This window comes from Malaclemys terrapin, chromosome 10 (assembly GCF_027887155.1).
Source record: "Malaclemys terrapin pileata isolate rMalTer1 chromosome 10, rMalTer1.hap1, whole genome shotgun sequence".
NCBI classification, from domain to species: Eukaryota; Metazoa; Chordata; order Testudines; family Emydidae; genus Malaclemys; species Malaclemys terrapin.
The window spans coordinates 12,405,508-12,420,755 of record NC_071514.1 but is presented as its reverse complement, the minus strand read 5'-3'; the positions used below and the strand labels follow the sequence as shown (position 1 = coordinate 12,420,755).

Below are 15,248 nucleotides of genomic sequence, written 5' to 3'. Positions count from 1 at the left end.
TTTATTTTTCTTTCCTGTGCAAAATTAAAGGAAATGATGTGGACCTTACTGATGAGAAGACATAGGCTGCACGATATCTGTCCTCTGCTCTTTTGAACTATTTCTATTTTATGTTACAGTAACTCCTACTGATATTAATCTCTATTGTATCAGGCACGGTATAGACCAACAATAATAGGCAGTACCGACTGCAAAGAGCGCATGGCCTAACTAAACAAAGGGTGGGATGGGCAACAGGCACAGAGAAGTGGAGTGATTTGCTGAACATCATACAATGAGTCAGTGGTGGTGCTGGGAATAAACCCAGGTCTCCTGCCTCTCCATCCAGTCCCCTATCTAGTGATCAGACTGCCTCTGATGTACAAGATCATTGATATTGCGTGATAATCTTGGCCCTCTCTAAGCCAGTACAGTGTAAGATAAAGCCTTCACCCTTGGTCCTGCAAGGTATCTTTGGCACTGGCCATGTAGAGTATCTAAATGACTCTCTGAGTTATATTTTTCCATCACTTTAAAAGGTATCCTGCTATTGTTGTAAAAAAACTATCAGATTTTTTTCTGTCTTTGCCTTTGAGCTGGAGCAAACCAGCATCTTAAGGAATCCATTGCTATTTTACTAATTGAACTCCAGAGGCACAATAGGTGGTAACATATTAAATATGACTCTCTGAGCTCAGCTTTGTTTTCTTCCTCCAAGTTCTGCTAAGAGGACAAATTCAGTAGATGGCCACCAAAGGACTGAATGAGACGGCAGGGTGGCCATTGGGAACTGATGTGAGACTGAAATTTTTTTCTGTTTATCTGAAAAATGCTGTCTCCACCGAACAGTCATTATGTCCAGTAAATCCTCAGGAAGCAAGGATTTTGTGCAGCGTGGAAAACCGTTGTGATGAAAGGGACTTGAAACTGAAATAGCCCTTTGCAAAGGGCCAGATTGAGCTAATTATAGTCTCACCAATGGAGCCCAAGCAGAGTGTTAACAAAGACCCTGCATTTGCCCAGTGCTATTAAATTTTGCAAAAAGAAGGAAAAACCTGCGAGAAAACAGAGGTGTGCACTGGAGAAATCAGTTGGCTGCCAGAGCCGAATACGCAGAGCAGAATGAGGGGAAAAATATTTTAAAATGCAAACAAGGCCCATTGACGCTTCACCAGCACTTCAGAGAGAGAATTTTTAAACTAAATGATTTTCACATTTAATTCAGGGAAAAATTAGTCACCAGGTATTAAGATAAAGCAAGGCTCTCGCCTGTATTACGATTCCATCCTGTTCAAGCTGTCTTATCTCTGGAATAATTAGAATGCTCGCTGAAGTGGAAAATGTGCTATCTGATTCATTAGCCAGATTTCCCTTTGTACGGTAATTGCTCCCCAACTCATGTTTGGCTTATTGGAAATAGAGAAACAGGGCCAAGGGGATCTCAGGCCTTCATGGATAAAGAGGGAGGGGCCAGGGGATTATGGGGATGGAGTGAGCATATTTAACCACTCAGTGTGTGCATTGCAGTTTAGTACAAGGTTCCCAGTCAGTGAATTTGGTGGGATGTGTCCGGGAGGGTGGAGCCCAGTTCATCACAGCTGTCAAGTCTCTGCTGCGAGTTTGTATGAGAGAGAGAGTATCAGAGGGGTAGCCGTGTTAGTCTGAATCTGTAAAAAGCAACAGAGGGTCCTGTGGCACCTTTAAGACTAACAGAAGTATTGGGAGCATAAGCTTTCGTGGGTAAGAACCTCACTTCTTGCTTGCATCTGAAGAAGTGAGGTTCTTACCCACGAAAGCTTATGCTCCCAATACTTCCGTTAGTCTTAAAGGTGCCACAGGACCCTCTGTTGCTTTTTATGAGAGAGAGAGAGAGTCTCCATACTACAGAAAAAAATGAAAGCAGCTAAAATCTACCTCTGCCTATTACTGAAGTTTGCAAAATAAATAAAAAAGGAGGGAAAAAAGTTCAAGGTGTATTTTGACCTGAGTACCTGTGACACACACTGGCTAATGCGGGAACTGGATGGAATAATGATGGACAAGGAAGGAGGCAGATGGAGGTATAGAGAAGGAAGTGGGGAATCAGAGGGCACTCTTAATATTTTTTCCCCACAGAAGAAATGAAAGAATCATAGAAATGTAGGACTGGAATGGACTTTGTTAGGTCATCTAGTCCACTCCCCTGCAGTGAGGCAGGACTAAGTATTATCTAGATCATCCCTGACAGGTGTTTGTCTACCCTAGTCTTAAAAACCAGCAATGACGGAGATTCCACAACCTCCCTAGGTAATTTGTTCCAGTGCTTAACCAGCCCTGACAATTAGGAAGTTTTTCCTAATGTCTAACCTCAATCTCCCTTACTGCAATTTAAGCCCATTGCTTCTTGTCCTGTCCTCAGTGGTTAAGGAAAACAATTTATCACCCTCCTCTTTGTAACAACTTTTACGTACTTGAACACTGTTACCATGTCCTGTCTCCGTCTTTTCTTCTCCAGACTAAACAAACCCATTTTTTTCAGTCTTTCCTAGTAGGTCATGTTTTCTAGACCTTTAATCATTTTTGTTTCTCTCTCATGGACTTTCTCCAGTTTGTCCACTTCTTTTGCCAAGTGTGGTGCCCAGAACTGGACACAACACTCCAGTTGAGGCCTAATCAGTGCTGAGGAGAGTGGAAGAATTACTTCTTGTGTCTTGCTTACAACATTCCTGTTATTACATCCACAGTGATGTTTGCTGCTTCTTTTTTTGTTTTGTTTTGTTTTGTTTTTTGCAGTAGTGTTACACCGCTGACTCATATTTACTGTGTGACCCACTATAAGTCCCAGATCCCTTTCTTCAGTATTCTTTCTCCTTCTGGCTCCGCAGCAGCTGCCTCTGCCTGATCTCTGCACCTTTCGGGCTCCGTGCCCATGGCCAAACAGTGAGGGGATGGGGACTTGGAGTGCACCACTGTTCGTCTGTAGCTAGAAGTGGATTTCGTCAGAGGGACTGTTATCTCTATATCATGACACTCCCCAAGCTGGCAGGTTTTTGCACAAAGTTAAGATGGAAAGTGCAGAAAAAGTTTGTTTTTTGGAGGAAGACAGAAAATGCAACAGAGGCCCCCCTTTTCCCATCACGAGGTCATTAAAATGCTGATTGGGTGCACAGTCCCACACCTCCACGTTTGTTTGTGTGGCAAGGCTCCCAGTCTCATGGTCTGTTTTACCTAAGAACTTTAAAGCACCTTGGCAAAATCAGCTATCGCTAGTTCGCTGTCCCAGCAGAGAGATCAAGGACCGAATGGGCTCTGGAGACCCATCTCGCTCAGCCCCAGGAGGAAGGTTCCTCCAGGTCGAGATGGGTATATCTACACTGTAATCAGGACAGCACAGGTAGGTGTGTGCCCGAGCTAGCACTGATTGAGCTAGCTCGCTAAAAATTGCAGAGTAGTTTGCAGCGGCACAGACTAACCTCTTGAGTAGGCACCCAAGATCCGTGATGGGATTTTACTCAGACAACTAGCCCATACTGCCATCCTGGCTGCTACGTCTACACCATTTTTTATAATGAGCTGCCTTGATCAAAGCTACCTTGGATATGCCGACATGTGCTGCAATTGCACCTCCCAATTTCAGTGTAGACATACCCGGGAAGGCATAGAGAGGAGGATGGTGTGAGGAAGAAGCTTGCCCAGCTACTGACCTCAGTCTCCAGGGCCATCATACCAGCACTGCTCACAAAATTACATTCACTTCTTTCTTTCTCTCTCTCACATGGGATTCTGCTAGCAGATAAAGTGATGCCCTGTCCTGTGAGGTGACTTCACAGCATCATCACGTCCTGATTTTACATATTGATGTCCCACTTCGGGGGGGCAGTCGGTCATTTGTCCTGCAGAAAAGTTGACTTACAAAGGATGAAGCCATTAAACAGCTCGTCACTGGAGGCTTTTCAGTGTGTTTAATTAAAAGTTTCCCAGGTCTGGGCTGAAAATTCTTCCTCCTGGACTTCAGAAGCAGGATTGTGGCTCAACAATAGACTCTGGAAATCTCTTGAGATGCTGGCTCCTTGTAAGGGGTCTCGCCTGGTTGTGGGAACCAGCACCCTTTGTGATAGGTCTTGGTTTGGAGTGCCATTTGGTGCTTGGTCAGGATTTTCATGGCATCAGTGTTCAACGTGGCCTAACCTTTCTGCTCTGATGTTGCTAAATTCCAATAAGTCAAAATGGACCTGACCCCTTTTCTACATAGGATGTAGAATTTGCCCTTGAATCATGGATTTGTCCCACATAAGAGAAGAGAGGCATCTCATGCCTCTAGGGAAGCACATGGGAAGAACCTTCATGAAACCATGTCTTCTTTCTCCTCTGTTGCAGTGATACCTAAAGTAACAAAGCACTTGCTGGCCAATCCTGTCTTCACCTGCATCGTACTTGCTGCCTGCATGGAGATTGCTGTGGTCGCTGGCTTTGCAGCCTTCCTGGGGAAGTACCTGGAACAGCAGTTCAACCTCACCACCTCATCAGCCAATCAGCTCTTGGGTAAGTAACCACATTAACCGGCCACCCAGTCCCTCTGCTGTCTCTAATAGGTTGGCTTTCCACATGAAGATCTTTCACCTGAGGATCTCAGCGCTCTTGGTGAAATGAGTGAGTGTACAGAAAGAGAGAGCGTGTTAGAATCCCCATTTTACAGAGTAGAAAACGGGTCCTGGAGAGGTTGTGTGTGTGTGTAATATATACATTTAATCCTCTCGTTTTGGATGCCTTGGCTTTTAGGGATCCAAATTTAGACAACAAGGGCCTATTTTCAGATGTTCTGAGCTCTCACAACTGCAGTTGAAGTCACTGATTATGTGGGGATGCTCAGCACTTCTGGAAATCAAGCCCGAGCTGTCTAAACTCTGGCACACCAAAAATGATTTGCCCCAAATTAGAAAATGTGGCCCTCTGTGAATTGACCAAGATCACATTCAGTGGGCTGAAGATGATAATTCTGGGGGAATTGGGCCTAGCTACAAAGCTAATGGTGCCACTGTTCATGACAGTTTCTCAGTTGAAGACTTAAAAAGGGAGGTGGATTGACAAAGTAGGCCTGATCAGGATTCTTGTAACATTTCTAGCAAAATTTCCTCATGAAATATTACAGGCCTGAAAAGTAAATCCCAGGAATTGGATTTTAGGAATTATTTGTCTCAATTTAATTTAGTTTTCCTCCAGGAAACTTGGTTTACGAAGGAGGAGTCCTTTTGTTTATTGGGCTTTGAATCCTTCTGAGAAGGGACGTTAAGCATGGTTAGACTGGCATGTGGGCTAGCCCTTTTCATTTCTACCAAATTAAGAGTCATAACTAGCATGTTAATGCCTTCAATAACCCTTATTTCCAGGACTATAGTATTAGTTTCTCAGCTAAATCTATTTTGTCAGCGCTGAATGTTTATTTGCCTCCTTTGGGCTCTCTTTTGTATAATGAATCTTTATGGACAGAGCTTGATGGACATTGACTGGTTTATGGAAAAGGTTCCAATAGCAAATTTTGTACTTTTGGGAGCTTTAAACACCTGATTGGGTGCGGAGGATGAGGAAATTTTAAAGGTTTCCTCTAACTCAGTAAAGGGGTATTGCCTCCATTTCCCCCAGTAAGAAATTTTTCGGGTCATAAACTTTCTGTAATTTTAGATTTGAAGTGGTAGAGGTGGTAATCATCTGCAGGGTCATTTTACAGTCACCTCTTCTAGAGGGAATCGTGCGGCTGATTATATCACAGTTCTGATTTTACGCTGGTCTTGTTTCTCTAACTTTTTAGTGGCTTTTCAACTGGACAGCTGTCACCAACCCCTGCAAGTGAATTTCTGCCCTCCAGCCACTTTTTCCCAGATGAATTCTGGGAGATTGTGCATTACTCCTAATTTTGAAGCTGTAAACTCAAGGCAAATTAAGTTGAATCCATTAGTTAAATCAGAAAGAAACTCTCATCCAGTGATTCGTTAGTTTTAAAGAACCAGCTTTTGCACTTTAGCGATTCAGCACAAGTCCATGTAACATTTATTAAGATCGTTGACAAATTACAGGATGACCTAACCACCACCAAGGGTCATGTTTACCTTTAAAAGGTAAAAGCATCTGATATGATTCAGATTGCTCCAGCCAGAAGAAACAGCTTCAGATCACAGCAAGGGCTGCTAGAAATAATGATTCCCCAGATTCCAGTAAGAAATTTGTTATCCTTAGAAGTGAATATATAAAAAAAAATGCTGAATAAGAATAGGGTGACCAGATGAGAGGAACAAAATATCAGGACACCGGAGGGAGGGGGGTCCGCCAGCGGAGCAAAAAAAAAAAGGCCGAGTTTCTGCCGGCGGAGCGAAATATCGGGACAAACACCGAAAAATCAGGACGGTTCCGATTTTATCAGGACGTCTGGTCACCCTAAATAAGAAGAAGTTTGAACAACTGAAAAATTGTACGACTGAATGACATAACATCCCCCGCTCACCAATGTCTGTCACAATAATTTTGTCAAGTGTCCGTTGTGCAACATGGTGGTGCTGACCCCTGGAAGGGCTTGTACAGGTCTCCATTTCCAAACTATGCAGTTATGTCCTGAAAGACGTAATCATCTTTGTCCATGCTGGTCTGGCCAGATTGAAGACTGACCATGCTATTTATATGTCTTCTGACCTGTACTGCCACCTGAGAACTAAATGGTTATCTCCATTCCTGGCTCAGAGGCCTTTTGCCACACCAGCTCAGAAATTAGGATACTTGCTACATAATGAAAATGTTTGTTATACAAGCTGTTGTCCTAGGTGCCTGTTCAGCCACAAAAATAAGAAAAAATTGTGAAAGAGAGGCTATTTAAACCTAAGTGAAATAATGTACTCCTAATATTTTTTCTTATTTTCATACATATTTTAAGGGGTGGTGATGTGAAAAGGTATCAATGATTTTAGGGAAGGGCTAAACCACTGGTTCTCAAACTGGGGCCGCCGCTTGTTCAAGGAAAGCCCCCGGTGGGCCAGGCCGGTTTGTTTACCTGCCGTGTCTGCAGGTTCAGCCGATCGCGACTGCCACTGGCTGCAGAAAGCAGCGGCAGGTAAACAAACCGGCCCGGCCCGCCAGGGGCTTTCCCTGAACAAGCGGCGGACCGGCTTTGAGAACCACTGCTCTAAATCATGCTCCCTACCCCAGGGCTCACAGAAGTTGTTTTATCTAGAATCCGTTGTTTCTGTGAGAAATGATATTCTTCATTCTTGCAGCAAGGGCATAAATAGCCTTTAAAGCTCCTCACCTAAAGCAGGGACGCCGGCCTGCTGCCCACGATGCTATGCGGGAAACCTGGGAACGTCTGACCGAGTGCCGCCCCTGTAACTGCCTGCCTGATGATTCACGCAGTAGAGAGTTGCTCTCTGTTCTCAGTTTAAGATGGAGAGCCCAGTTCCCCAGCTGAGCTCCCATCTCCCCTGCAATTTGGCCTGCGTCAAATTGGAAACACAGCCAACAAAAGAGCTGCAAGCAGTTGTTCTGCTCGCCCATGTGATGCATCCTGGTCACCTTTCCAACATTTTCTTTTGGAACCATCCTGCTGCTGCCCCTGTACTCTCTGCGCTTCTCCTCTTTCCTCCTTTACATGGAAGGACCTTGATACAAACACAGGCTCTGTATTCATTTGCTCCTGACACTTATTCCCCACAAAGTCCCAGTGCTCTCTTTGTGACAGGCGTCCTTTCCCCAGCACCCGGTTAAGGCATCTAGTTGTTGATTCTGAATAATCTGCAATCCCCACCATCCAAATGGGCCTCTGGCATGGACCTATCAAACACTGACACCATACAATGAGTCTGGTTGAATATCAACAGGAATAGCATGCAGGCTGCTGTCCTGATTGTTATGCAATTTTCTGCAGAACTAATTGAAAACCTCCATTTTTTTTTACATTTAAATGAAATTGCTGCAAAATTTCCCACCTGCCGCAGAATCCAGAGACCTCGTTGCGGAATGGTCTTGGGTATGACCAGCAGCGATGAGGTGAAAGTGAGCAAAAAGAGGCTGAATATTGTGAGAATGTTTCTGAAGTGGGGGGCTGAGTTTTTAGAAGCGACTAGTGATTTTGAGTACCAAACTTGAGACTTCATAAAGAGACCTGATTCTCAGACAGTACTGAACACCTCTCCTCTGAAGATCAGGCCCCTTGAAAGTGTCTCATGTTGGGCATCCACAATCACTGGTCACTTCTGGAAATCTTGCACGAGCTCTATTAGACTGTGGATTAGTCTCCCTTGGGGAAATCAGTGGAGACGCCACTGCCTGGACAAAGCACTGTAGAGGACCAGTTCTTTGCTGGCTGGGGCAGCAGGGAGGCAGGGAGCAGTGACCTATAGCCTTTAATTCCATCATCCCAGGGAGGAAGTAATTCTGCTACAGGTGAGTGCTAACAGCTTCTGGGACCTGAAGTCTCACATGGTCACTCCTAAGGAGAACCCACATGAATGGATAAGCATCTAGTGGGGACTCTGAGCCTTTAGCGCTTCCCCCGTCACTAGCACACTGATCTAGTCATTGATCTAATAAAATGCTTCTACATGCAGTGTGTTTTTTCAGCTCCCACTTTCTCCTTGTGCATCTTCCTGACTCTTTTTTCCTTCTTGCAGGGATGACAGCGATCCCATGTGCATGTCTGGGCATATTCCTGGGCGGTCTCCTGGTGAAGAAGCTCAGCCTGTCTGCTCTAGGAGCCATCAGGATGGCCATGCTCGTTAACCTGGTGTCCACAGCTTGCTATGTCTCTTTCCTATTCCTGGGCTGCGACACGGGGCCTGTAGCTGGGGTTACTGTTCCCTATGGAAACAAGTGAGTACAGAGAGGATTTCAACTCCATCTCCCACCTCCCGTCCTGTGATACAGCCCAGAAAGTATAGCACAGCGGTGTTAGCTAAACTAACCTGCTCTTATCAGTGCTGTTTCTCTATTTTTCTAGGTTTTTATACCACACCCATCACTGGTATTTGAGTGTCTCTAGGGTTAAGTTGTATGAAGTGTTGATGTAGCTATGTTGGTCCCAAAGTGGGTGAGGCACAGGCACCGAATGTCTCATTTCCCTGGGGGTGCCTGACCCCTGCTCCGCCCCAGGCCCCGCCTCCACTCCAGCTCTTCTCCCAAAGTTCCACTCCGTCTCTTCCCACGTCTGCTCTGCCCCACCTCTTCCCACCCCTCTGTTCCCTCCCCGAGTGCGCCCCACCTTTGCACCTCCTCCGAACCCCCAGTGCCTCCTGCCCACCACTAAACAGCTGATCGCAGCGGGCGGGAAGCTCTGGGAGGGAGGGGAAGGAGCTGATTGGTGGGGCCCGCCGGCAGGCAGGAGGTGTGGGGGTGAAAGGGGGAGGAGTTGATCAGTGGGGCCACCGGTGCACCCACAGAGTTGGTGCCTGTGGGGTGAGGTAATATCTTTTACTGGACCAACTTCTGTTTATTGATATTACCTCCCCCACCTTGTCTCTCCAGGAGTACATAACAGTTTAGAGTAATAGTGTTACAGTAAATGCATTCCCCACACAAGTGGGGAGGACTCCATTGAAGTCAGTGGAGAGGCACCCACTTCCACTATGGCTGTATTGGGCCCATTCTATAGAAGTGCCTGGAGGGGAAACAGAACAATAACAAGTCTGAGAGCCGAATTCCACTGAGCTTAACTGAAACTGACCCAACGGCTAGAAACACAAGGCCAGATTCTGATCTCATGGAGGCTGGTGTAAACGCAGCGTGAATCCACTGAGATAAGTGGAGCCGCTCTGGCCTGATCTTTGCAAGTGCTAAGCACCCACCTATCCCACTGAAATCTAGGGAAACTCTGGGTGCTTTTACTGAGGTGGCTTAAATGGGGATTTAGGCGTCAAACTCGAGGCACCCAGTTTTGGAAATTTGGGGCCTGTATGATGAGCAAAAGGCGCTTTCCCACTTGCTACTTGGCTGGAGATGAGACCCATTTTGAGGCAGGGTACTAGGACTCAGGAGGCCCTGCAGAGCTGGGTCCTAACACAGATAGAATGATTCTGTATTCTTCTGAAGTTTCTCAGCATGGGACAGTGGCTCTTTGAGGATGAAAATGTCAGCACGTCTTCAGCTTGCTGTTATTGTGCTAGATAAATACAGCCTCTCCTGTCCTGGAGGTCTGATCCCAGGGCTGCTCAGGGCTGAGACAACACCCATGGAACTTCACATTAGATTTTTCCAGCACCATCCTGAGCCACCCTGGGGAGATGGAGGGAGCCGGAAATAATAAACCTCAATGTGTTTCTGTCACAGAAGGAGCGTATGGCCTCGGGTTCCTTCTGCCGGCACCCAAACATCCCACCCACCCTTCTCTCCCTTTGCTTGCAGTGATTGGCTAAGCCCCCTTCGTGTGACACTTCTCAGAAAAGCCAGCTGGCATTATTGCACTGTGCATCCATTTCTGATTCTGCTTCTTTTGCAGCTCAACTCCGACCTTGCCCTTGGACCCATACTCCCCCTGCAATATCAACTGTGAATGCCAAACCGATTCCTTCACTCCAGTTTGTGGGGCAGATGGGATCACCTACTTGTCCGCCTGCTTTGCAGGCTGCAGGAGCACGGTAATTGTCGTGATTTACTCAACATCTCCTATCTGTGTGTGGTTGGGAGGTTAGTGTGTATACATAGTAAGAGTCATTCATTTACAACTGAGGATGGCTGAAGGCCCAGAGATTGACGTTTGTCTTCATCTTATTATTATTATTATTATTATTATATGGATTACCATAGTACCTTGGAGTCCCAGCAATGGATCAGGCACCCATTGTGCAAGGTGCTGTACAAACACAGAACAAAAAGACAATCCCTGCCCCCAAGGAGTTTGCAATCTTAGTGTAAGACAAGAGACAACAGATGGATACAGACAGACAGGGAAGCACAAGGAAACAACATCGGTCAGTGTTCGGCAGTGGTCTATGCATACCAACAGCCTGACCGTTGTCAAGTGTTTTTGTAGGTGTCACATCCAAGGAGAGCTGAGGAGGACTCTGAAGGAGGATCATGAGTTAGTTTTTGCACCTCCCAAGCATAGGGGACAGCACGGGAGAAAGCGCAAAAGTGCTTGTTTTAAAATGTAACAAGTGGGCGATGGAGGCTGGTATCGGGCCAATCAGAGGTGAGCATCGACAGCTCAGTCGTGAATGAGACGTTATAGGTAGGGTGAGGGTTGACTGTGAAGGGCCTCGCTGTGTCTTAGCACCTAAGGGTGAGAGAAATTGAGTACCTCATTTTTATACCCTTTTATCTCTGGCCATGGTCCGATGGGATCGTCTCTAAGTGAGGAGGGAGCTCCCTTCTTCCAGCTACACCATCCATTGGATGCTGTGCTCTTGCATTCACATGTGAAGCTTGTCTCCTCTTAGCCCAGCCATAGCTGAGGCTCTGTGGGAAGCCACATCATGGACAGAATCACTCAAAGGGAGACCATAGGCAGAGCTGAAGCTCTTAAGGGACAGTCTGCACTTGCCACCTTTGCCATCTGGCTTCTCGCTTCTCAAATGTGATGAAAATCAGCTGACCCACAGCTTCCTGCTGCAAATGCAAATCGGTCAGACACCGAAACAGAGAGAGCACAACTTGAAGGCCGACCAACCAGCCTATGGCAGAGTCTAGTCCCATCATGGGTACTAGTGGGTTCTGTTACCGGCAGGTTATATAGACATCTCGTTTCTTCTTTCTGCTCACTCCCATTTCTCCTGCCTTTGTTCTTCCCCTCCCTTCTGCTGTTCCCCTTGTGCTGCCTTCCCCATTTCCTCTTCTCTCTCCTTCCCTCCATTTCTTCTATTTCCTCTCCTCTTTCACCCACTTCCTGTCCTCTTCTCTTCTCCTCTCTGACTCAACACCAACAGCAGGGGGCCAAATGAAGAGCGTGGCCTACAGCAACTCCCTGAAATTAATAGCCATGGGTATTCTATATCCCCAGACTTAAAATCTACGGGTTTATTTCGTTTAGAAAATGCAAACCCTCTCTATGTGAAGGAGACCTGCTATTTGGGGTCTCAGAATCTCCTACGATACCTGTTAAGATAAGGAATCTCTTACGATATCTTGAGCTGATCTTTCTTTTTTTTTTTTTTTAATTCTTAAAGTTTTAGTGTGTTAAGAGTGATGCTGCAAAAGAGTTGGTGCAGGAATGAAAGGGAATCCGTGGGTAGCCGCGTCCTTAGAGAGCTACAGCCTAGATCATAAAGAGCCTTGGCCAAAAATCCATTTGAGGAACTCCGAGTGCCTCGCTTTTCTGTGCACATGGGGCCTTATTAAATGTTCATGGCTGCTGAAACAGCAAAGCTCATTGTATCCAATTATCCCTGATCTGCATTGCCCTTCTTTATTCGCAAGACTGTACTACATTCCTGTTTCCCTGGCTTGCCCCCCCACCACTGATATTCTCAAAGCTCGGCCTCTCCTTTCCATTCTGTCATGTGTGGACAGTTCGGATTAGTCTGAAAACACTCTGGCAGGAAGTGTAAATCCCCACTTCTCAGGGAAAATTTTCCCCTTCTCCATTGTGCCATACGCACAGATGGGAGAGTCCAGAGACGGACCCACTGTGCTGCTGTCGGGTGTGCGGGAGGGGCAGGCCGGTGCTTTAGGAAAAGAGAGAGGAGCTATCAAACCCAAATGGGGAGGGGCGTAGCAGAGCCTTGGTTCCTTCCCTGAAGGGCTTAATGGACCTGGAGGTGCCAGGAAGTTGAGACAAAAGCTCCCGACTAACAAGTGAAGAATCACTGCAGTCGCTGAACAGAAATCTTGTCTCCATTAGCTCCCTTGCTCCGTGGAGCTGCGACATTGGCACTTGGACTTCACCACCATCTTTACAGAGTCAGAGTGTGTCAGTAGGCAGGTGCTACATAGGCAAGTTTTACTTGCCAGAGGGAGTGGTATCTGACAGTGACAGGTGAATTTGGATGGCCCTCTGTTTAGCCCTCTAGTTAGTGCATTGCTAGATGTCTCTAAGTGCCCCTCTGGCCCAGGCAAGCAGAATTTTCTGGGAGCTGAAGGTGACCCTTCTCTGTCTGTGATCATCTCCAGGCACATCCTCATGTCCTTACTTTGCTTTTACACGGTCCTTTCTCAAGTCAGACTCCTTCAGTAAGGGTTCACCACTCTGTGGGTAAACTGCAATCTCTACCTCAGGGCATGGCGAGAGAACTGTACAGGGACAAGTTGGGGGGCAACAATTGGGTGCATATTTAGACTTGTTCTTTACTATCCCGACTTCTGGCTTCCCACTCCAGCACCTGAGTTGTTTGCATTCTACTGAGATGAATGAAATGGCTTCTGAGCTACCAAAGTGCTTACCAGCAAAGGAGATAGCATGATGCCAACTCCTGGATCTTCATGTTATAGCTAAGAAAATAATTGTATCCTGGATCATTGCAGGCAAAACTGCAGAAGCTGTACATGTTAATCTCGTGCGTTTCCTCTGGCATTTGCCTTACAACCACCACTTCATTCCAATGTGATTGTTTTGACAGCAAAATTTCTGGGACGGAGCAAAGTGTCAGTAGGAAAGAAGCGTCCTTCTGATGTGCTAAATTATTCATTGACAAGAAGAAAAATAATGCTAGCTAGTGGCAGGATGTAAAAGTGGCATTTACACTGCGTTGCTCAAAGCAAACCTGTTGCTCCTTAGAAATGAGCATGGTAAAGAAAATTCAGGAATTGTTTCAGGTCTCTTTGCTATGTAACTATCAGAGCTAACCTGCTATAAGCATAAACCCATCCAGCAAAAGTCTCCCTTTCTCTTCCTCCCCTTCCTCTTTCTCATTTGCTCTCTCCTGTTTAACCTCTTCATTGGCACCATCTTGGCTTTTTCGAAGTAGTGTTTTTGGACATGAATTAATGAAGCAATAGCATCCTCTGGAAAAGGCATTATCAAGAATTATGGACCAGTTTGGCCATGTAATGGCCCTGAACTAACGCCATATTGCCAAACCAGGTTTTAAACCCATAATCCAGATAATGACCTGTCTAGAGAATTTTGTGGCTATTATAGACGTGTGATGAGCCAAGAGTTGCTTTTTACTGGGGCATAAAATTCTCTGAATGTTTTATTTAACTTTACTGCACTGTGCTGTATGTGTCCAGTCATGTATCTCTGCCTTCCCTCTCCAGTTTGCCTTTCTCATATGAATGCCATTGTTCTTTGTGATGAAGTTGGTCTGCAGAGAGGCTTCGGGTTTATAATTGCTAAAGGGGTGCAGGGTGGCGCTTTCATTTCAGCAAATTCTTTTTCTAGTCAGTCCTCTGCTCTCAGTGACCCTTGTGAGTTAAGCCATTGTCCATATATCTTTTTTGTTTCATGGTGTTCTTTTTCTATTTCCCCTTTGGCTGAGGTCACATGAATTCCAAATCTAATGTTGTAGCGCTGAAGTCTTAGGGATTCACATCAAAATGCCAGCCTGTTCCTAACTAATCAGAACCAGGTTTTTAAAACCACAAAACATGGGTCATTTGCACACATAACTTCCACCGGAAATTGAGGCCCCTGGGTGTGCAAATTTTGTATACGTACGCTTTCAAAAAATCTCGTTCCCGGTGCATGAGCTGTTGAGCTGCAGAAAGACAAAGATAAATTTACAACAGAATGGTGATGGGATTGCAGAGTAGTCCAGGAAAATCAATAGCAATTTGGCACGTGTAGCAAAATATTGCCTCTTCATAGAAGAGGATGAAAGTCAGTGTTCGATGTCAGTGTGTTACTATAGCACATGTTATGGTGTCAGTAACAAAGGATCAAAGGTCTCCTAGGTAAGAACTCAGAAGAGCAGCAAAAAAATTGTTGCATTCAGTTCTATTTACGATGCAGTACTTTCAGATAACACCTCTGGTGCACGGTGCAGAGGGGAGAAAGCTCAGGCAACAGAGCTAGACGCACAGGGACTGGGGGATATGCCACAAGCTCCTTATGGATGGTGTAACTGCTGTGTTGATCTGAATTGCCAGCATCCAGGAGGAATCCTGGCCAAATCAGATTCCAATTACTATGCAGTCCCTTGTCACTCTCTCTAAAGTAACTAGAGCACATTCTAACCCTTTACTTACCATAAATGTAGGGAGACTGGATTCTGACCTCATGCCCAGGGCCGGCTCCAGGCACCAGCCCAGCAAGCAGGTGCTTGGGGCGGCCAAGGGGAAGGGGCGGCACGTCGGGCTCTTCGGCAGCAATTCGGCGGCGGGTCCTTCGGTCCCTCTCAGAGGGAGGGACCTGCCGCCAAATTGCTGCCGAAGAAGAAAGC

At 46.1% G+C, this 15,248-nt stretch overlaps 1 protein-coding gene across 1 annotated transcript in view; it reads left to right on the top strand.

Annotated features, from left to right (window-relative positions):
- Positions 1-15,248, top strand: part of SLCO3A1 (solute carrier organic anion transporter family member 3A1) — a 215,388-nt gene that overhangs the window by 179,081 nt on the left and 21,059 nt on the right. The window contains exons 5-7 of the mRNA XM_054042741.1: positions 4,336-4,500; positions 8,610-8,808; positions 10,430-10,568. Coding sequence (XP_053898716.1) covers positions 4,336-4,500; positions 8,610-8,808; positions 10,430-10,568 — 503 coding nt within the window. The remainder of the gene's footprint in view (positions 1-4,335; positions 4,501-8,609; positions 8,809-10,429; positions 10,569-15,248) is intronic.